We start from the raw sequence: 21,740 nt of genomic DNA on the forward strand, positions 1-21,740 counted from the left end.
TCATTCTCCCTTTTGAAAACCGTTCCTTGCGCGTCCCTTACAGGCATCCTTAACCTGGGGTCCTAACCTCGACTTCACCTTGACTAATCTCTATCCGAAGGTGAAAGTTTCTTCTCACTGTGAAGAGCGGCGACAAACCCCAGTAGCTTCTCTGGAACCTTCTGCTTTGTGGCTGATCTCACATCTTTTATATGTAGATATAATATCTACAATATCTATATCGTAATATATACCTTGACGCATATCTATTCACATGTAGGTAAGTATTGTTGACACACGTCGCTACTTTGAAACTAGGGAGAGTAAAGCAATTCACATTCGCAGTGTTCCTGTGTCACAAATGAGTGTTTAAAGACTTGGGTAACTGTTTTCATTGAGCTGGTTTCTGTTTAAATCCCACATATATTTTATTTCGTGCTTCTATGAACATTTTTCTGACGTGAGGTCCTGGGGTTTCACCAGCCTCAGTGGAGAGGTCGCCGGGCCCTAGCAGTGGCTGGCAGACTCTGTGCTTGGTGCCAGGAGAGTACTGCACACATCAAGTTCAGTTTCTTCCTGCCTGAGTGCTCATCGGACCAAAAAGGGCTGTGAGATCTTCCTCCACCTGGGGAAGTGTGTCTGTGGTGTCGTTAATGTAAAGTCTATAGGTTAATCAGCTTAAGTGAAATTCACCCCGGGGCGGGGTAGGCGGTGCATCTCAAAGAGGCCAGCTCCCTTTGGACTGCGGCCTCCTGCTCAGAGAGAGGTCCGTGGACCCCCCGGGAGCCTGTTAGAGATGCAGAATTCCAGGCCAGACTGTGCCTGCTAGAAGATGCCCAGGTGGTGACATCTTGAGAGCGCTCGGAGTCGGAGCAGGCGCTGCGCTGCGCTGCCTGGTGTCAGCATGGAGGGGCAGGCCCAGTGCCTCTGGCCCCGGGTTGGCAGTGGGGTCCGCATAGAGCTTCTAAGTGGGCCTCCAAGGGCCACCGCTGCCTGGCAGGGGCCTGGCAGGGGCTGTGCTCCCTCGTTCATTCAGCGTCTCCTGGCCCTGACCGAGTGCCAGACCCTGGGCCAGGTGTGGGGACACAGAGAGGGGTCTAGGGTTAGTGGGAGAAGGCAACAAAGCAGTCATCAGTGCAGACCAGGGGTGCCACGGGCTGGAGCTATGCAGGGTGGGGGCTGGAGGGGGCTCTGAGCTGAGAACTGAGGGAGGAGGACGCCGGGGCCCGCTGGGATGTCAGAGGGCTCACCGGGAGTTCCTCCTGGAAAAAACCGGTCCTGGCCAGACCCAAGGAAAGATGTCTCCAGCAGGTGCAAGTGTCCTGAGGCCAGCAGGCCAGAGTGGGGGGGAGGGGGGCGGGGGCCCGGGCCCCAGACTCACCAGGGCGCTCTGCAGCGGGCGCTGGTAGCCGGTGGGCCGGTAGTGGCGCCTCTCGGCCCAGTCGGTGTGGATGTCGCCCAGGTAGAGCTCCTCCACCAGGCGCGGCGCGGCCTGGGGCTTGGGCTGCAGGCGGCGCTGCACGCGGACCAGGCTGAGCTCGTGCATGGTGAAGCCCAGGGCGGCCGCGCAGTCCCGCTCAGCCCGGGCGCTCAGCAGCTCGTACAGGGCCCCGGGCAGCCAGGCCCGGGCGGGGGGCAGCCGGCGCGCGCAGGCCCGGCCGGCCCGGCTCTGGTCCAGGCGCGCGGCCACGTCGAGCAGGGCGCGGCGGCTGTGGAAGACGACGCCCACCTTGTGCAGGTGGTAGTCGGCCTCGGTGGCGCCCCGGGTGACCCAGGAGGCGCGGCGCAGGCGCACCTTGCCCTTGATGAGCAGCGAGTGGGCCGGCTCCCGGCAGGCGGCGTCGCGGTAGTAGAACTGGTAGGCGCGGAAGAGGCGGTTGGGGAAGAAGGTGTAGGAGCGCGTCAGGAACTCGGGGCCCGGGCGCACCTCGCAGCTGCGGGGAAGGTGGGTGGGCAGCGCGGTGAGCACCTGCGTGGGGAGCCCCCCCCCACCCCCCCCCTGCTGCGGGCTCCCGGCCGCCTCCGTTGATGCCTTTGGGGGCTGGGGGCTTTCCCCCCCCCCCGGGGCCTGGTGGCAGCAACAGAGGCCTTGCCTCCGTTCAACCCCAGTTGCCTTCTTCACCCGGCATCTCGCCCCCAGGCGTCAGTCCCTGTGGGTCCCGTGGCTCCCAGGCTTTGCAGCGAGAGCACCCTGGTGCAGATGCCATTTCAGGGTGCCCAGGAAGCAGCAGCCCAGGGGTGGCGCCTGGGAGGCGCTTAAGAAGCGGGGACTCCCTCGCAGCCTTTGGGGAGCCCTGTGCCCGGGGTCTGGGAGGCCGCGTCCTGCCTGTTCTCACTCCCTGTTGGATTCTTGGCACCCGGCCCAGGGCCTGGCACACACCGAGCTCCCTGACCTCGGTCCTCGCGAAGTCAGTTGCGGATGATGGGCGCGTACATTCTGCCTCTCTCTTTGCTAAGCGCGGCCCTCTGACCACCTGTCACCCGCCTCTGTGACAGGTCTGCTGTGGAACCCAGGGGTCAGCGAGCTTTTCCTGTAAAGGCTCAGATAATAAATACTGTTGTCTTTGTGGCCAGGTGAACTTTGTTGCAGTGACTCAAGGTTGTGGTTCTGGAGCTGAGGTACCGGGAGACAGTATGCACGTGGTGGGCGTGATTGTGTGCCAATAAAACTTTATTTATAAAATCAGGCATCAGGCTAACCCTGGCCCCCAGGCCCTATTCTGCTGCTGATGAAAACACTCCCAGGGTAGGGCTGGGGTATAGGGAAGCCACACGACTCCTAGACCCACAGTCACACCCTGGGCTGGGGGCAAGGAGCCTCTGGGCCTTTCCCACGGGGGCTCAGATGGTCAGATGGGGTGGATGGTGGACAAATTCTGGGGGGAAGAAAGAGCAGGCAGCACAGTGCCCGAACGATGTTACTCTGACCCGGCACCACCTGTACTGTATTTTCTTGCCATTTTTCTTACCGGGGCTGCTGGAGCAGGAGAAGCAGGTTCTCCCTCACCCTCTTCTACCACCTTTCGCTTATGTCAAGGAGAACATCTGTGTTGGAATTAATGTGTCCTTAACGCCAACGTCTGTTTTCTCCCAGGGAGAACAGACTCAGGTCTGTAGGCAGGCACGGAGGCAGGTAAGAATTTAATGATGCGGTTGTGTCTTCATTGACTTTCTTTGTAAGGTCCCTCCTATGTATGGCAAGGGGCTCAGCTCGCCTCATCCATAGAGACATTACACTTCTGCAAAAACAGTCCTCGTGCTGGAAATGCGTACTAGTCTACCAGTTATCCACCAATAAAGCCGTAAAAATACATGGATATATTTACACCAACGAATGCAAGTTGGCTTAAAGAAAAAACCGCAAGGAAACAGCAGTACAGACAGTAGTTTAAAAAGGAGGGAAGTGACTCCCAGGCCCGAGGGTGGGGAGATTTGCCCAAGGGGACACAGAAGGTCACAGTCTCAGTGGTTCCCAGACGTTGGGTCCTTCCCTAAACTACTCCCAGAAAGCTGCAAAGCCCTGTCTGAGGAGCACGATGGGGGACACTCTAGGAAGAAAATTCTAGACGTTTCTAGAACTCTCTGGAATGCTGTGTCTTGGGGCAGGAACAGCCTGCAACCAGTCTCCGTCCTTCCCATGTCCAGTTCTGTCTCCAAGGGACCCCCAGCCAGGATGCCTGGATCCCCCGCCCCGGCCTGTGGCGTTGATGTGGGGGCAGAGGCTAGAGATGCAGAAAGAGTGGCTTCGCTGACTCAGGCCCCTCCCGCCCCCAGTGCACTAGCAGATGTTTGGCTGTTCCCCTGACCTGGGGAGGTATGTGGAGGACGGGAAGGTCTAGTCCCTGACCCTCTAGTGGCCTGGCCTAAGGGACCGGCGGGAAGGAGGGGAGGCAGGGGAGGGGCGGATGCTGCCTCCTCCTCCCCGGCCATGTGAGGAAGACTCTGTGGGCTGCTGTCTGTCTGTGCCCCGCAGGTGAGAGCAGAGCACAAAGCCCGTTCGTCGCCCTCGAGCAGCAAGGGGGCCTCTGCAATGTCGGGTGAGCCTGTCAGGCCAGGAGATGAGGTGGGCAGGCCGGACCCTGGGCCCTCCTTGGCCTGTTCCTTCCGGCCTCAGAACCTCTGCACCCGCGCTGGTTTGGCCAGCGCCCCCCACCCCGCCGCCCCGCTCTCTGGATGGAGGTCCCTGTGTCCGAGAAGCCCTCTCTGACCACCCTCCAAAGAGTCTCCCCGATGGCCCCTCCCACATCCTCCACTTTCTTTCATCACAGAGCGTAGCGCCATCTCAAGTTTACTTCTTATTTCTCCGTTTAGGGCTTGTCCCCACCGCAGCTCCCGCTGCCCCTAGCTCACAGCAGCTACTTGATAGGTATTTATACGGCAGGTGCTCAGTCGATGTGCCAAGTGGATTTCATCTGTCTGCTGTCTGTGGCCAGAGCAGGTGCCTGGCAGTCTACCTCCCAGGTCCGCCCTGGAAGGGGGGACAAGCGAGCACATGCCTGGCAGGGAGCAGGCCTCTGGACACATGACCAAACTGTGCCCCTTTCACAGATGTGGACACTGAGGCTCAGAGAGGGTGAGGTCTCCCAGCCCAAAGGCCTGTGGTCAGGGTGACCTCGGGGTCTTACCCAGTGGAGATCCAGGGCCCGTCCAGGCGTGGGGGCAGCAATGTCGTGACGGGCGCTCTGTTGAGCAGGGGCTGCTGGCAGCGTGGTTCCCAGCGCAGGTGGCCAACCCCTGCCGTGTCGGCCGCCTCTGCGGTGTGGGCTGCAAAGCAGATGGACCCCGGTTAGTGATCTCAGACACTTGGAGCTCCCAAGCCAGGCTGGGCCACAGCCCTGGAGGCAGCCGAGAGCCGGGCGGGGTCTGCCCTCCCCACCCCCACCTTGGCTCTTCTCCGGACAGCCATGGGCCCTCAGGTTGGGGAATGAGCCTCTGAGGCATCGCCCTTACCCGCACTTGCCTGCTGGGGCTGAGTGCCGCCGGGCGGTAGCAGAGGGGCCCTACGCTCTAGGGCAGGAGGCCCCATGGACTCAGCCGGGGCGCTGGGCAGCGGGACTCGCCCCACTTCCCGGAGGAGCCCAGGTTCTGCTTGACCTCTGCCCCGTGGAGCAGGCCAGACCTGCACCTGCACCCGGCCCTCGTGGCCACTCCCTTCATGGTCCCTCCTCGGTGCCAGGCCCGTGTGCCGCCCATCCCCGCATCCGTGGGAGCGTGCTAGCCGGCCACGTGGTGGTGCTCGGTGAGCGTGCGCTGGGGCTCCGGCTTCGGGGAGGGTGGGTGTGAACAGCACGGGCAGGGCCCAGACCCTGGCCCTCTCCGGTGACACTCCCCCACCCCCTGCCCCAGATGGGCTCGTCTTATGGAGACGAGCCAGGCCTGGCCGTGGGGTCTTCACTCAGAGGAGCAGCTCAGTGGTGAGAGCACTGGGGCCTTCAGCTGCTGAAGGCAGCAGTTCCCCCTGGAAACTGATGTCCCCACTCAGAGGGGCGGCCCTGACACAGCCCAGATGGCGGGATGTTGAGGGGAACATGGCCACGAGCAGCGTCCAAATGTTACAGCCACAGGCTGCGCCCACAGGGCGGCCGGCCTCCATCTGCTGGCCGGGCTCCAGCAACAGGCCCTTCCGAGGGAACCTCCTCCCGCTGAGCCGGTGGTCCCCCCCCGGGGGGGCCTGGTGCTGCTGCCTATCCCCGCACCTGTGGGACCGGGCTAGCCGGGCACGTCGCGGTGCTCCGTAAGGGCACAGTGGGGCTCAGGCCTGGCGGTGATGCTGGGGAGACCAGCTGTGCTGGTCCAGGAGGCCTGGGTGGGCGGGGCGAGGGGTGAACCAATGGTCCCTCTGTCCTGTTCCCATCGCACCTTCACGCGGTCTTCGCGTGAGGTTAAGGAAAGGCGGCTCGGCTAGGGCGCCTCGGGTCCCCACCCACCCCCTCACGACTGGCTGATGGAGCACTTGGCCCCCCAGTTCTCTGCCCACCCAGTGGCCTCTGAGTGATCCCTCACTTTCCTGGAGGTCGGGGGTCTGATCGGGAGACTCGGGTCCCCAGGGATGGGTGCAGAAAGCTGGACAGTCCCTGGTGGGGGCGGACAATGACGGCACAGCGGTTCCTGATAACTGAGCGCCGACCCCGTGCGTTCTTATTATATCCCTTGGTCCACATTTTTGTGCGCTGGCTCGCCGTCGCAACAGATCCCAGCAGCCGGTGTTAGGTGGGCAGAGCGACGGGCTTGGCGACCTGGGCCCAGCTTACCGGCGCCTTGAGCTGCCTCACGACACAGAGCTGGGGTTCGAGCCAGCCCGGGGACTCTGGCCTGATGGCTTCCCCATCGCAGGCAGGGGACGGGGCTGAGCGAGGGAGTGAATGAGCCTTATCCAGCCCAACGAGATGACTGAAGGTAGACACAGCTGGACAGTGGGCGCTTGGCTGCCACTCTGCGGGGCAAGTCCATGCCAAAGGCTCCGGGTTAACTTGGGCTCATCTCGTCTCTCAGGGACTAGAGCCAGGATGTTGGGGTGCAGGGGAAGGCACCCAGGTTGGGCCAAATGCCCAGCATGGCCCCATTTCTAACCCTGACTGGCAACGCGCACGTTGGCGTCTGCACCTCACACCGTCCCCTGCAATCAGCTTCCCCTGGAAACACCGGGTCCCCAGCATCGCATTTGTAGGTTCACGTTCACGTGAACATCCCTGGTTGTCAGTGAAACCTGTCCAAACGTGTCGACTTGGAGAGCGGACGGATCAAAGCGAGAAACAAGATCAAAAGGGACCGGGTGCTGCTGGCCTGGCGGGAAAATCAAGCTCACGTCTCAGAGCAAAACAGAATGGGCCCCGAAAATGACATTGGCTGCTTCCACAAAGCTGGCTTTCTTGAGGAAGTGTTTTCTCCAAAGGAAGTGAGGCTTCGTACTCTCTCCAAAGGCATCGTGATGGGACGTTGCCTTCATGGTGTTGTATTTTCTTTCTTTTCTTTTCTTTTTTTTGATCTTTTGTCATTTTAGGGCTGCACCCAAGGCATATGGAGGTTCCCAGGTTAGGGAGCTGTAGCCACTAGTCTACACCACAGCCACAGCAATACAGGATCTGAGCCATGTCTGCAATCTACACCACAGCTTATGGCAACGCTGGATCCTTAACCCACTGAGCGAGGCCAGGGATCGAACCTGCAACCTCATGGTTCCCAGTCGGATTCGTTTCCGCCACGCCACAATGGGACCTCCAACAGCATCGTATTTTGACACGAATCCTCAGATGGCGCATTCCTGCTCAGTGTGTTCTAGCCTGTTTTGTTTTTCTGAAAAAAGTTGGGATTTAATTAAGTCAGGGGACACAAGGTACCGTGCAACCTCACCATATTCCGAGCACGCGCACACAAAACACACAACACAACTGGAGCCCGTCTTTGTAAAGATGCCCGCGTGGAGCCTAACGTTGCCTCTCGGCCATTCGTGAAGCTTTGACTTCAAGGTTGCAAAATGAAACCAGCTGCTCAGAAATGCACACGTGAAGGGCCTCCAGCCGCCGCTTTGGAGGCGCTTGTGGGTCTTCTCCTCCCCTCTCTGTCTCCCTTCCTCTTCCCTGGGGAAGTCGGAGCTCGGGGAGCCACAGCCGAAAGCAGCTGGGGCTGCAGGCCGCTCGCCCAACTTTTCGCGAGGACCTGATAGACGGAGTTAAATGCGTGGGCCAAATTGATTTTTATCATCCATGGATTTTTAATTAACAGTGGTGTCCACTTACCACCATCCATTATTTACTGTTTCCCCACTAATTAAAAATTATGCTGCTTTCGCACTCATAAGAGCAGGACATTTGAAATTAGATCACATCGTTCAAATTACCTGCAGAATTAAATCCAGAGCCTCCAGTTACTCAGACCAGGCTACTGGGGTTTAAAATATGATCTGCTCCAGCCTGATGTGTGGTCACGAGTCCGAATGCCAGGAGTGGGCACCTCGACAAGCATCGTGCCCAACCCGCGGGGGGCCTTAAGGGGAAGGACACTGCGATGTCCCTTGGGTGCAGATGCTTGGCTGAGGCTGTCTCATGACAGCGGCTCTGTCTGCGTTCCGGTGGTGAGTCCACCGGGCCACCCCGGGGGAGGCAGCCTGTCAGCGCGCCGAGGTCCGAGCGCCCGCCACTCCTACGGACCAGCAGGTGTGACCTGCACAACCTCCCACGGCCTCGGTGCTGTCGATGCCCGCGCTTTGCAGACGAGAAAAGGGGTGTGGAGAGGAGAGCTGGCCCCCGTCACTCTAACCCAGGCAGATGCTTCTTATCCACTTAAAAAGCAAAATATGGTAAAATACAGCCAACATAAAAGTCATCCTTGTAACGATTCTAAAGCCTACCATGAAATTTCAGTGGCACTTCTGATGCTAAGTAAAGCAGTCAGAGAAGGATAAACTTGTGTGCTCTCTCGCTTACACGTGGGATCTTAAAAAATACAACAACCAACAAGATCACATAAACGAAGCTACTCAGATGCAGAAAACGGACCGGTGACCAGCCAGGGGCAAGAGGTGGGAAGGGGCTATGTTGGGGTGGGGTGTGGGCGGCACGCTGTTGGGTGCAGACAGGCTCGGGGATGTATTTTACACCCCGGGGAAGAGAGCCAGTGTTCGGTAATAAGTGGAAATGGAAAGTAACCTTTAAAATTTGCGTAAAAATGAAAACGCTTTAAGCAACAACCCAAAATTCAGTGGCCCTCAAGACCGTCCTTGGGCTGTGCGAACAAACCCGAGGACTGTCTGCTTCCAGAAGGTTTTCACCGCCCGGGGGGAGCCCTGTGCGATCGCAGTCACTCTCCACTGCTCTCTCCTCTCAAACCCTAGCAGCCAGGCACCCGCCTTCTGTCCCAGTGGAACAGCCTCTTGGGATGCTGAGATAAATGGAATAAGAACTATGTGCCCTCCTCGCTGTCATCTGCCTTCACGACGCTTCTGTCGGGTGGAGGCAATTATCCTTTTTCCAGATTTAACCCCCCCCCAAAACAAAGACGCCTTGGAGAGGTGTGACAGCTGGTCCAAAATCCATGTTTTCTTCAAAGAGGGTGAAAAGAGTAGATGTGAACCAGTTGGGGGCGGGGGTGGGGGGGCTGGGGGGGAGATGTGGGTTTGTAGCCAGAACAGATGGAGAAACATCAAGTCTTCAGATACCCTTCTTTGGGGGCAAAAAGCAAGAGAAAAGCACTGTTTCCTCCTAATTGGCTTGTTGCGAGGTTCTGGGAGGCGTGCCAGGTGAGCTGAGGTGCGGTGGGGGGCATCTCTTATTCCAGTGGTTATGCATGGATTTTACAGGGCGTTGAAAAGCAGCGGCCGCTCTGGTAGCAAAGCTGTGCTTTCGGAGCGCACATGGCCAAGGATGAGCCTGAGTTTTCAAGGGGGCTTGGCCGGAACTGGATTTTAAGCGGCTGGGTCGCACTTTAAGTGATATTGAGTGAGTAAATGTGGTCGGTGGCCCAAGGGGGTGCACGGCATGAGGCGACTGAGGGTAACCCCTCACCTCTGCTCTTGCTCTGTGTCCTGGAGCCACCACAACAAAGGACTTCAAAGGGAGAAACTGATTCTCTCACAGCCTGGGATCCAGCTGTGGGTGGGGTGCAAGGCTTTCGGGGTGCGTCTTCCCTGCCTCTTTCAGCTTGTGTGTGTGTGTGTTGACGGGGGTGGGGTGGGGGGTGGAGGATCCCGCCAGCCTCCCCCTCCGTCTTCACAGCCGGCTTTCCTCGTGCCTTGATTACATCTGCAAAGAACCTATTCCTCAATGAGGTATCGGGTTAGGATCTGAACCTATCTTTGGGGGATGTCGATTCAACTCACCACAGACGCCGAGGGCCGCCTGGAGCCCAGGTCTCCCAGCATTTCTGACTTTGCGAGTTGAGATCATTTCAGACCTTCGACAACGTTGCTAAAGCAGCACAAAGAGCTCTAGGATAACCCCTTTCCCGAAGGCTGACGTCTCGCGTAGACGTAGTACAGTGATCAAACCCTGGGAATTAATGACATCCATGTCATGCTAGAACCTACTCTGCAGACCCTACGGTGACCTCGCCAGTGGTCCAAGACACCTCCTTCCTGGTCCAGGAGCCAATCCAGGATCACACATCACATGTAGTTGCTGCATCTCTTTGGTCACCTTCAATCAGAGAGATGCTGCTTTGGTCTTTGTCCTTCACGACCCTGACACTTTAGAAGAGTACGGGCCAATTATTATTATTTTAAAAAATTTATTGAGGTACCGTCGATGGGCAATGTTAATTTCTGCTGTACAGCAAAGCGATTCAGTTATCCAGAGCTATGTAGATTCTTTTTCAAATCTTCTTTCCCATCACGGGTTAGCCCAGGACATGAATCTAGTTCCCTGTGCTGTACAGCAGAACCTTGCTTATCTATTCTCTACGTGATAGTTTGCATCTGTTCTCCCCAAACTCTCAATCCATCCATCCCTCCTCTGGCGACCGCAAGTGTGTTCTCTGTGTCTGTGAGTCTGTTTCATAGGTGCGTTCACCTGTGTCATATTTTAGGTTCCATATACAAGTGATAGCAGATGGTATTTGCCTGACTTATTTCACTGAGTATGAGAATCTCTAGGTCCACACATGTTGCTGCAAAGTGACCAACTCTCTTGGCGTGTGTTCTTCAAGTTGGGATTTTCTGATGTTTCCTCAGGATTGAATTCAGCATGTGCATTTGGGGACGGACCCCAAAGAAGCCATGTTGTGTCCTTCTTGGTGCAGCATCTCTGAGGCACACAGTGTCAGCGTGTCCCAGCACCGGTGACCTTAACCAGGATCATTTGCTGAAGGGGGCATCCGCCAGGCTCCTTGACTGTTAAACGACCACTTTCCTCTCTGTAATTAATAATTACCTCAGTGGGAGTTCCCGTCGTGGCTCAGCGGAAACGAATCTGACTGGCATCCATGAGGACGCAGGGTCAAACCCTGGCCTTGCTCGGTGGGTTAAGGATCCAGCATTGCCATGCGCTGTGGTATAGGTCACAGATGTGGCTCAGATCCCATGTTGCTGTGGCTGTGGTGTAGACCGGTGGCTACAGCTCCGATTCGACCCTTAGCCTGGGAACCTCCGTATGCCGCGGGTGTAGCACTAAAAAGAAAAAAAAAAATTATCTTATGGGAATATACTTACAGATCATGAAAATATCTTGCTTTTCATTTTACTTTTCCTCACCCGTTTCAGCATCTATTGCAGATCACTGAAGATTCTTACTTTAAGCAATTATTACTGTGGTGTTTTTCCCTTGGTCATTCTCTGGCGCCATCATTCTTTTGAATTTGTGGATTGGAATTGAGCTATAAGGATGCATAGTCCCTTCTCCCTAGTTATTTCTTTATTCAATTATTATTTGTATTAGTAGAGACTCAGGGATATTTATTGTATAGGTTACAATCCATTGCTATCATTATTTAGTCTGTTGCTCAAATTGCCCTGATTTGGCCCTTGGGCACTCCTGCTTAGTTTCTGGGGCTTTTTTTTTTTTCCTGAGTACTAGTACTTTCCTCATTTTCTGGCACCAGAAGACCTTCCAGGCTTATCTTGTGCTTTCCTGGCCCAGCCCTGGAATCAGCCATTTCTCCAAGGAGTCGTGGTTCCTTTTCTTGGAGAAAGGTGTTTAGAAACCAAGATCTGGGTGCTGGGTGCTCACTGCTCCTGAGCTGTCACTCTAGGCTCCTCACCTTCCTTCCTCCCCTCTTCTCCCGCCCTCTCTCTCTTTCTCCCTCTGCCTTCTTTTCTTCCTCCCTTTCTTTTCTTTCCCTTCTCTTCTTCCCTCCTTTCCTTTCCTCATCTCTCTTGCTCCCTGCTGATTCCCCAGCTCCCTGCACAATGCCCCGTGGATACTATTTGTTGTGTCAAGCACTTCCTAACACTTAGAACAATGCCTTCACAAGGTCGGTGCTCAATAAATGCTAGTCGTGGTCGCCACTTTGCACCGAATGGATGGCTGAATGACTTGCGCCCGTGAGACCAGTGCAGACGAGTTCCCTGTTGACACGTCCCCCACCCCTTTGGGTTTCCCTTCCTAAAAATGAGCTGGTGATTTCCATCGAGTGTGGCTATTAGGGGTCAGGCTTGAAATGAAAGTGGAGAAAGAGAAGGCGTGCAGCTTTTGGAATCACTGAGAAGCTGGCTCTGCGTGAAAGGATGGTTGGTGAGGGCGCTGTCAACAGGCTGGGGACCCTGGTTGATCCAAGCAAGTGGAGGAGGAGCGAGAAGTGGGCAAAGGGAGATTTAAGTGTGAGCATCAGGTCCTGCTGAGCATTTGGAGGATGGGCTGGATCTGGCCTGAGATCCTGACATTCAGAGCTTGGCTTTAAAGTCTCTGCTGACCCTTGGCGCTGCCCCAGCCAAACTAGGACCCAGATGTGTTTCTCGATCCCCAGGGAAGGCGCCACGACAGTGACCAGTCGTCACAGAATGTGAGTCACAGCTGTAAGCCAGGACATGATTTGACATTTTCTAGTAGCCACATTAAAAAAAAAAAAGGAAAAGTGTAGCAAGTGAAATTAATTTTAATGATACTTTATCCAGCCACAGGATTATATCTCAACATGTAATAAATATGAAAACTGTTAATGAGATGTTTTATATGCCTTTAAAAATACGAGTCTTTGAAATCAGGTGGGTGTTCACACTCAGAGGACAGCTACGTTTAGATGGGTTACATTTCTAGGACCTGGGGCCGCGTGTGGCTGGTGGTGGCCCTGTTGGGCAGCACGGCCCCGCTCGAGAGCAGGATGTGCGTGTCGCGTTTCACCGCATCACAAGTTCTCAAGCTGGTTTCTCAAGACCTCGGGTGTTTTTTTTTTTTAGCAGAAAAAGGGAGGTCCAGGGAGGAGGTTTGGCCTCCTGCCCTCAGTGGAGCCCCCAGAGCCCTCACCGTTCGTTCTGGCTTATGTCCTAGGATGCTAATTAGAGTTCGCTTTGAAAAAAGTGTTCTCCTGCTGAAAAGCAGGTCTGAACCCTCTGGTTTATTTCCAAATCCTCGGCTTGAGGTAATTCACCTCGAATGTTTGTACTGGGACGTTTATGCACATTTTAAATAAAATCCCCCCCCCCAAATAATCTCTCCTGAGGAGAGGCGGCCGCCTTTTACAAATTGCCATGTGCTGGCACACACGGGTCTCAGCGGATGTTTCGCCAACAAGCTTCAGACACCGGCTGTTGCAATGGCAGCCGTCAGCGCGTTGCTACAGCAAAAGATGTGGTTTGTGATGAAGTCATTGCACAAAAGGCACGCAGCGTTTCCATTTTCGCTCCCCCGAGAAGGTTGCAGATTGGCATGCTGTGACAGTCCCGGTACCTCACAGAAATATGAAGACAGACTTTGAATTCTAAGGAGCCTACACGTCCCCTCAGATTCCTCATATGGGCCTTATTTGGCCATGAGTGAATCTCATTATCCATGTAATCCCAGGGCCTTTGCAGTCAAGGCCGGGGCGGGGTGGCTGGGAGGTCAAGTGGACTTTACGTTCTTGGGAAACTCAGAAATGGAGTGCTGGAGGAAAATCACACCCCCTCCCCGCCCCTCCAGCATCCCAGGGCTCTGCCCCGCGCCCTCCTTTGCGCGGTGAGACTTTAAAGATGCCCTGAGGACGTCTGGAGGGATGGCGTGTCTGGAAAAAGTGGATCCCGAGCTGGTGACATCCAGGAGGGCATCGGACCCAGACGTCCGTGGGTTGAAACGCCCGCGAAGGGACCTGCTTTGACCGGCCCCCGTTTCCCCAGTTCTCCATGAAAAGTCCCAGTGGGCTGAGCCAAGGGATCCGCCGATGCCATGGGCCTTGCTGACCGCACTAGGGAAGGTGGCTGTTCCACGACTGCGTTTCCAACACTGAAAGCATCTGTCAAGGGGAGCGGCGGACTCTGCCTGGGGCCTGTGTGGAGAGTTTGCTGCTCAGGGAAGAGCAAACCACTGGCTCCAGCGATGGGAAGGAACCCAGCGACAACAGTCTGGCCACCCAGGCCTGGCTCCTCAGCCGGTTTCTCCTTTCTGTTTGCTTAGGAATGACCCAGCCCAGCAAAACCCCCTCAGCCCCATGAATAATTGATGCTAATCACTCCTCGATCTGGCTGGGGCTTCCACCCAGATGAACACTGGAAATTCCAGCCAAAGCCCAGCTGTTCCCACAGAGCCAAGGCATCAGGGTGATGGATGAGCGGGTCTCCCTGTTCACCCAGATGTTTTGGTGTCTTGGAGATGAGGCCTCCTCAGCTCCACTTGCGCGCCTGTGTCCCCAGCCTGCGCGATGGCCCCTTGGATGGTCGTAGTTTATGCCAAATTTGGTCCACGCTCGCCACCCGTGACACCAGCGTTGGGTCCTGTGCTTTGAGGGGTGGGCCAAGGCGGGGGGGGGGGGGGGACGTGGAGAGGGAGCGTGTGGGGTCTCTCCCTGCTTCCGAATGGCTCCGGGGGAACATTCTGGGGCGCCTGCCCTGCGGGGTGCAGTGCCAAGTCCGTGTTTGCTCAACAGAACGCGTTTCTAGAAGACTCCCGTTGGATTGAGTCCTTGTTCGCTCTCTTGGCAGAAGACCGAAGCTTCCATTGTTCTGTAGAACAGGAATTTGGCAAGATGATGGCAAGGTTTTGACACACTCAATAAGACGACGCGGGCGTGAGCTCGGTGAAGCCGCCGGCAGAGCGCGCAGGCCGAGGGGTCTTGGGGACGCCCTTGAGCCGCTTCCCTCCGCAGGGGGCCCTTGGGAGCTGGGTCTCCCGCAGGTCTTCCCCGAAGGGCCACGCATCTCCTCGTCGCACGGAAACACCTGGGTTTCGAGGCGATGACAGCGGATCCCGTCGGTGGCGGTTGAGCGCCTTCAGGTCTGAGACGCGCGGGGAGGCGCGGGGGTCGCGGGTCGGGGGCACGCACGCCTCTTACGGGGCTGTTCTTGGGAGCCTCCACAAGGGGGCCCTCTTGAGCTTTGGTTGGGGCGGTTGGGCGGCCCCGGGTGAAACCCGGCACCACCTCCTCCGGCCTCAGCGTCCAGCCCAGCGCCGCCAGGCTCGCTCCATCCGTCCGCTCTGGCCAAGGTGAAGAGGGAGCCCATCCAAGGCCAGCGCCGGGGCCCATGCCTTCTTCCGCGTGGGCGATCTTGGTTTCTGCTCGCTCGGAGCGCGCATGGCGAGACCCAAGGGCCAGGGTCATGGGGTCACCAGGCCTCGCCTCCTTTAGCAGAACTTTGCAACACAGAACAAACCCTCCAGTTGGAACCTCAAGAGAATGGATCTGGGAGGCCTCATAAACAATGAAACAAACCATCTTGGGTCCTGGGCCTCTCCCCAAAGACATACATAGGGGAGCCCTGGGGTCAGCCGCCACAGGAAGCATGGAAATTTTAAATGCAAGAAAATTATTGCAATTTAACAAGTCAATTTTTCTTACATTGTGTTGAGATTAAGTTCATGGTCGCGTCCATACATTCAAAATAAGGAATTTCCCTCGAGTGCAATTTTGTGAGAAAACCTACATCATGTTTCGAAAAAGCTATTTTGTTATGAGCTACCAGATTTTATTTGAAAAGAAATGGTAATATTTAATTACGGCATTATTTTACTGTCTGGAAAATTAATGTGCTTTCGGAGTTTCAGGAGAAAGGCCGGCCGTAAGTCCGAACCCTATTTGTAAATTACCATACAAATAGAATCCCAAAGACGCAAATATTGGCTTAAGTGTTGCAGACAAGGTGCAGGAAAATGCACTGGCTTCGTAAATGTTAAATAAACAGGCCTGTAATTCTTGCCTTCCCTGGCGACCCTGGAGGGCGGCGTTCTTCTTCCGGGGAGAGTGGACGCAGCCCGCCACGGGGACAGCGTTGACACTCACTGGCTGACCGCAGCGGATTAATCATCGGGCGTCTTGTCACCGTCCCAATAATAAGTCGCGCATTTCAGTGAAGGTCTAACGTCTGCAGAGCCCGCGTTTACTGTTCGCTGGGCCTTCTGGAGAAGCTTTGGGGTAGGGATTGGGGTTGTCCCCCACTTATGCACCAGGGAATAGAGGCTCAGAAGAGGCGTGTCTAAGGGGGTCCGGGTGTCTGTCACCCAAGTCGGTTGGTGGAAAGGCCCAAACTCCAAACCAGCTCTGTTCCCTGTAAAATCCACTCTCCTTCCGATTGCACACACAGCCCCTGGCCTCTGCTCCACATCCGCTGAGCACCTGTGGTGGGCCAGGCCTCAGCATGGCAGAGGCGCTCAGGGTCTGATGTTCTGAGCCAGCGCAACAGAAGCTTGCAGGTGTTCTGCCGCATGCTGGTCTGATTTGCTGGAAGGAGGCCCGAGGAGGGGGTGGCGCTAGGAGGGGCCTGGCCGCCTTGGTGTTCCTCAAGCATCTTGGAGGGGGACAAGGAGCTGCTTGACAGGTGGCTGAGAGCTGTAATGGGCACTCGGCAGAGGCTGGGCAGGTAGCAGGGACGGGAAACGGCCGCCAGGGCTGAGGGAGCGTAATTAGCCCTGGAGAGCGGAGAGGCGGGAGCCCTGTTAGTGGGTGTGCCGAGTGTGCTTCAGGCCACGGGTGAGAACTGGGGGCCTTTTGAAAGGCAGTGCTTTCCCAGGGGCCCCTGAGCCTAGCTGGGTGGCTCTGGCCTTGATCCTAGGGGTCCCAGGTGGACAGTTTGTGTTTGCCTGGTTAGTTACGTGTCTATTTTGACCCGTTCGATACCTGACACATCCAGCCTGGGATTCTGTTAGCATGAGGCTAAAGCATACAGGGATGGGTTATTTTTAAAAACAAGTGAAAATGAGTTAGTTGATGTGGAGAGAAGCGTTGACCCAGTTAGAGGAGAGTAGCAATCAGATGTGGCCAAATCGCTGTTGGTGGGACACGGTGACAGGCGGTCGGGGACCACGGCGCCAAGGCCCTGCTGGCTTGTGCTAACGATGATCTTGTGGGGGTGGGGTGGGAGCTCACGGCGACCCGGGAGACCACCTGAGATCCGGGCGTGGAGGCCAGGCTGGGGCAGCGGGGCGCTGGAGTTGGCAAAGGCGCCCCGGCTGCTGGGATGTCGGGGAAAGGTGGGGCGGGGGGGGCGGCGTGGCTGGGCCGGTCTCTGCTGGGAGACTGGGGGGCTGGTGGTGCCGCCCCTGAGATGAGACCTGGGGAGAGTTACTCTCGGGGCGGGGCGGAGGGGGGTTGTCTGCAATTTGAGGACATCCAGCAAGAGCCAGTGGTGAGGAGCTGGCTGGGGCCCCATGTCCGTCCACACTGCACCCCAGGGGCAAGGACTGAGGGTGAAGTTAGCCAGAGGCAGAACTCTGAGGAAGCAGCCCTGGGAAGGGCCAGCCAGAGGCCAGGGGGACCTCAGGAAGCCGCAGAAGTGCTGGGGGCAGGTTGTACCCAAGCAGGGCTGCAGAAGCCGCCTGAGACGCCCACTGACGCTGGATACCCAGGTACAGAGCGAAGGATGTTTTAGCATCAGTGTCTGTTTCAGTATCAGTGTCTCAACTATTGCACGGAGCAGCGTAGGAGTTGGGGAAGGCAGACAAAACCGGAGGGCTAGAGAGAGTATGTTTTATAGCTTAATTATTATTTTTATGTAAGTTCTTTCATGCCGTACACAGAGGGAAAAAAATGAATCAGAAGACAGAGGAAAGCACAACGATGCTATCAGGCGCACCCACATCGCCTCACCCAAGAGTGCATGCCATTAACCTGCTGGCCCCCCTGCCCTCTGGATGCCGGAGGCTGGCTTGCCAGGAGGGGGCCCTTTGAACTGCCATCTCCACGACAATATCTGGCCTGTGGCAGGCGCACCATACATTTTTGGCGAAAGAATGAGTAAATCTTTGCAGACTTTTTTTTTTCTTTTCACACATACATACGTGCATTGATTCAATTATTATTATTATTATTATTTTTTTTTTTTAGAAAAATGGGGTCACCTTATGCACATGACTTGAAATCTGTTTTAAGTTAACAATGGATTTTGGAAATCCTTGAGGAAGGTTGGCTTTTTAGGACTGGAGGGACCGGGCATGTTCAGGGTCTTTGAAGGAAGCACCAGAGGGAAAATGATGAAGTGGCAGAAACAGGAGCTGTAATCACGAGGGTAAGCAGGTGCCCTCATCAAAAAGAGTCCCATAAAAACACGCTGAACTCATCAAACAAAAGCAATATGTGGCTTGCAGTGGAATGTTCAAAATGTATAAAAAAGGTGTAAAATGAAAAGTGAAAGTTGCTTTCTACCCTCGAGCCTTAGTTGCTCCTCCAGAGTGAATCATTTTCACAGTTTCTTGGGCATCCTCCTAGAAAATGCTCTCATGCTGATCTCTGCATATAAATGTGTATGTTTTTTATTTGGCTATTAAAATTTTTTATGAATGCAGTCTTTCTATACATATCGTTCTGCATTTTGCCTTTTACGCTTAAATTATCAGGGATATCTTTCCCTCTCAGACTTATCTTTTTTGTGGAAGAGACAAAACCGTATTCTATGATGTAGCTGAATCTTGACTGAGTGAACCAGCCCTCTGTGGATGGTCAAGTAGACTGGTCAGTTCTTTTATATACAACAGGATGTCGGACATGCTTTTAATGTATCTCGGTATAAATTCAGTGTGTGCCCTTTAGAGAAATTCTTAAGAAAGTAATTGTTCATGCATTTAACATGTTGATAGCGTTGACCAAAGGCCCTTCAGAAATGCTGTCTCAATTTACCCTCTACCAGCGGTATATGAGACTATTTCTGTCCCTACGCATCTGGCCACACTGGGTATCATCAAATTTTCTTTTTGCAAATTTAACATATGAACAATGGAAGCGAAATGACAAGCTGAAAGTCACACAAGCTGAAACACACATTTTTGTATGCTTATAAAATATGTATAAATAAAGGGGCATAAGTTAAGAAGCAGATACTCCATGAACTTGGATTCATACTCTTCTGCTTATTTTCACTGCCACCATTCTGGGTAAAGCCACCGTCGTTTCTTCCCTGAAAGACTGACCCTGGCCCCTCACTGTTTCTCCAGATTCCACTCTGCCCCCCTGTAGTCCACTCTCCATGGAGCAGCAAGTGTGATCTTAAAAATAATGTACATCGGTGTCTTGATTCTTCAGGGTGACTCTGAGTATTCTCAGGGACACTCTTCCTCTGCACAACTAGATTTGAGGTAAAGTGTAATTTTCCAGAAACTAGGGAAGCCTCTGAGTTCCCTCGCCCCCAAAGGGAGCTGAACTGGAATCTGTGGAGACCCTCTTGAGGGCAGAAGTCAGTGATGGCCTCGCCTGTGGTCAGAGGCTGGGGAGACCAGGGTTTAAGGGACCCCCTGGTTGCTGGTGCCCCTTGACTCCTTGGAGAAGCAAATATGAATGTTCTCTTGAGGAAAGCATGATCATTTTAAGTTCCAAAGTTTTCCATGAGTTCCCCATCAAAAACCACCAAATACATAGAGAAACAACCAACTGTAGAGTAAGAGTAGCAGAAAGGAAAAGCTTATATCCCAAGAGCCTCAGATATTGGAATTACTATCACAGGATAAAGAAATGTATGAAATGTTTAATAAAATAAAATATGAAATTAAAAAATGAACCACAAACATAAGCCTATAAAAAGGAGCAGATTTGAAAAAGAATCAAATACAAATTAAAAAAAATAAAAATATATAATTGTGGATATAAAAACTTAGTGTTTAGATCACAGGGTAGATTAGATACTGTTGAAAAGGGAATTAATGGACTGGAAAATAGATGTAAAGAAATTATCCAAAATTCAAGAAAGAAAGAGGGGGGCTGAAAAGTAAGAAAAAGGGGCAAAGAGACATAGCATATATCTTGAGAAAAACCAAAAGGAGAGAATGGCCCAAAAGGAGAGCAAAGAAAGTTATAGGATAAGCAGTAGGTGAAGGAAAAAATGTCTGATAATTTTCAAGAAGTGATAAAAGATGCCAAACCATTGGTACCAGGAAAGACAATGAATACTAAGCAGGATTAAAAATAATAAACCAACACTTGAACCTGCAGAATATCAAAGAGAAAAAGAAGAGAAAAGAGCCATCAACCTAGATTTTTTTTTTTTTTTTTTTTTTTTTTTTTTTTTTTTTTTTTTTGTACCCAGCCAAACAACCTTTTAAGATCAAGGACATTTTCAGATAAATGATACTGAGAGTGTTAACCTGTACGAAATGACCTTCTCTGTGAAGGAATTTATGATGAAGGAGGGTCTGGTTTTTAAGAAGAATATAGTGAGCAAAAATTTGAAAATGTAAATCTGAAAAATATTGAACAAACTGATGATCTATAATTTTGTGGAGTTTAAAAAATGGACATTGACTCAAATATTGGAAAACAGTTGCATGTCATTTGGAAGAGGGACAATTAGGATAACGTTTTAAATTCTTTTGCATTATCAGGAAGAGGGTTAAGAAAGATATGAAGATATTAAGATGCTATAATTTCAGAAGTAACCACTAAAATAATAGAAGTATCATATAACTACTAAACCAGAAGAAATAAGAAAAAGTAATAAGAATAAATATAACTGAACTAATCCCTCATTTTAAAAAAAAACACAATAAAGTAGGAAAAAGGAAAAGAAAGCTTGGGTTATAGAAAACAGAAAAATGATGGAAACAAATCTTATTTATTGCCAGTTAACAGACATTATCAAAGTGGATTTTTTTTTTTTAAAATTTTAAATTATAGTTGATTTACAAGGTTGTACCAATTTCTGCTATAGAGCAAAGTGATTCAGACATTCTTTTTTTAATATTCTTTTTCATCATGGCCCATCCCAGGAGACGGAATAGTTCCCTGTGCTATGCAGTAGGACCCGTTGTTGATCCAGTCTAAATGTAATCGTTTGCATCTACTCACCCCAAACTCCCCATCCATCCCTCCCTCTCCCCCCTTGGCAATCAAAAGTCTGTTCTCTATGTCTGTGGGTCTGTTTCTGTATCATAGACAGGTTCGTTTATGCCGTATTTTAGATTCCACACATAAGTGATATTATGTAGTATCAAATTGGATTTTTAAAACTCCTGCTACATGTTACTTACATACTTGAAGTGTAAAGACACAGAAAGCTTGAAAGTAAAAGGATGAAAGATCCTTACCAAATACTGAATCAGATAAAATAGAAGCTGCTATAAAGAAGCATTATTGGGAGTTCCTGTCGTGGCGCAGTGGTTAACGAATCCGACTAGGAACCATGAGGTTGCGGGTTCAATCCCTGGCCTTGCTCAGTAGGTTAACGATCCGGTGCTGCCAGGAGCTGTGGTGTAGGTTGCAGACGCAGCTCGGATCCCGCGTTGCTGTGGCTCTGGCATAGGCCGGTGGCTATGGCTCCGATTCGACCCCTAGCCTGGGAACCTCCATATGCCGCAGGGGCGGCCCAAGAAATAGCAAAAAAGACAAAAAAAAAAAAAAAAAAAAAATGAAGCATTATTGAGGAGCGCGGTCACGCCGCAGGGGGCCCCGTATGCCCAGAAGATAACCATAAGGTAGCATCGAAACATGCAAGGCAAAAATTGCTATAGCTATAGGGAGACATTGATAAATCCATCATCATAATGAGAGATTCGAGCACAGCTCTTCCAGGTAGTTATAGGTCAATCATCCAGAAGATTTAAAAAACACAATGAACAAAGGTAATTTTTTTTATAGACATATGGGCACACATATGCCTGTGGGTGTGCCCCTGTACTTGTTTAAATATATACACAATTATATATAAATACATTACTATATCCAACACTTAGAGAATGCACATTTTTTTGAGTCCACCTGCAACATTTAAAAAAAATTGAGGAGTTCCC

At 52.9% G+C, this 21,740-nt stretch overlaps 1 protein-coding gene across 1 annotated transcript in view; it reads right to left on the bottom strand.

The window, feature by feature from the left end:
- APCDD1L (APC down-regulated 1 like) overlaps positions 1–21,740 on the bottom strand; it is a 52,997-nt gene that overhangs the window by 5,775 nt on the left and 25,482 nt on the right. The window contains exons 2-3 of the mRNA XM_021077840.2: positions 4,605–4,743; positions 1,361–1,913 (exon numbers count right to left, since the gene is read on the bottom strand). Of these exons, the coding sequence (XP_020933499.1) occupies positions 1,361–1,913; positions 4,605–4,743 (692 nt within the window). The remainder of the gene's footprint in view (positions 1–1,360; positions 1,914–4,604; positions 4,744–21,740) is intronic.

The sequence above is a fragment of the Sus scrofa genome, chromosome 17 (assembly GCF_054392235.1).
Source record: "Sus scrofa isolate SSC_HxYL_T2T_F1_AM1 chromosome 17, Sscrofa_HxYL_maternal_Yorkshire_Landrace_v2.0, whole genome shotgun sequence".
NCBI lineage: Eukaryota > Metazoa > Chordata > Mammalia > Artiodactyla > Suidae > Sus > Sus scrofa.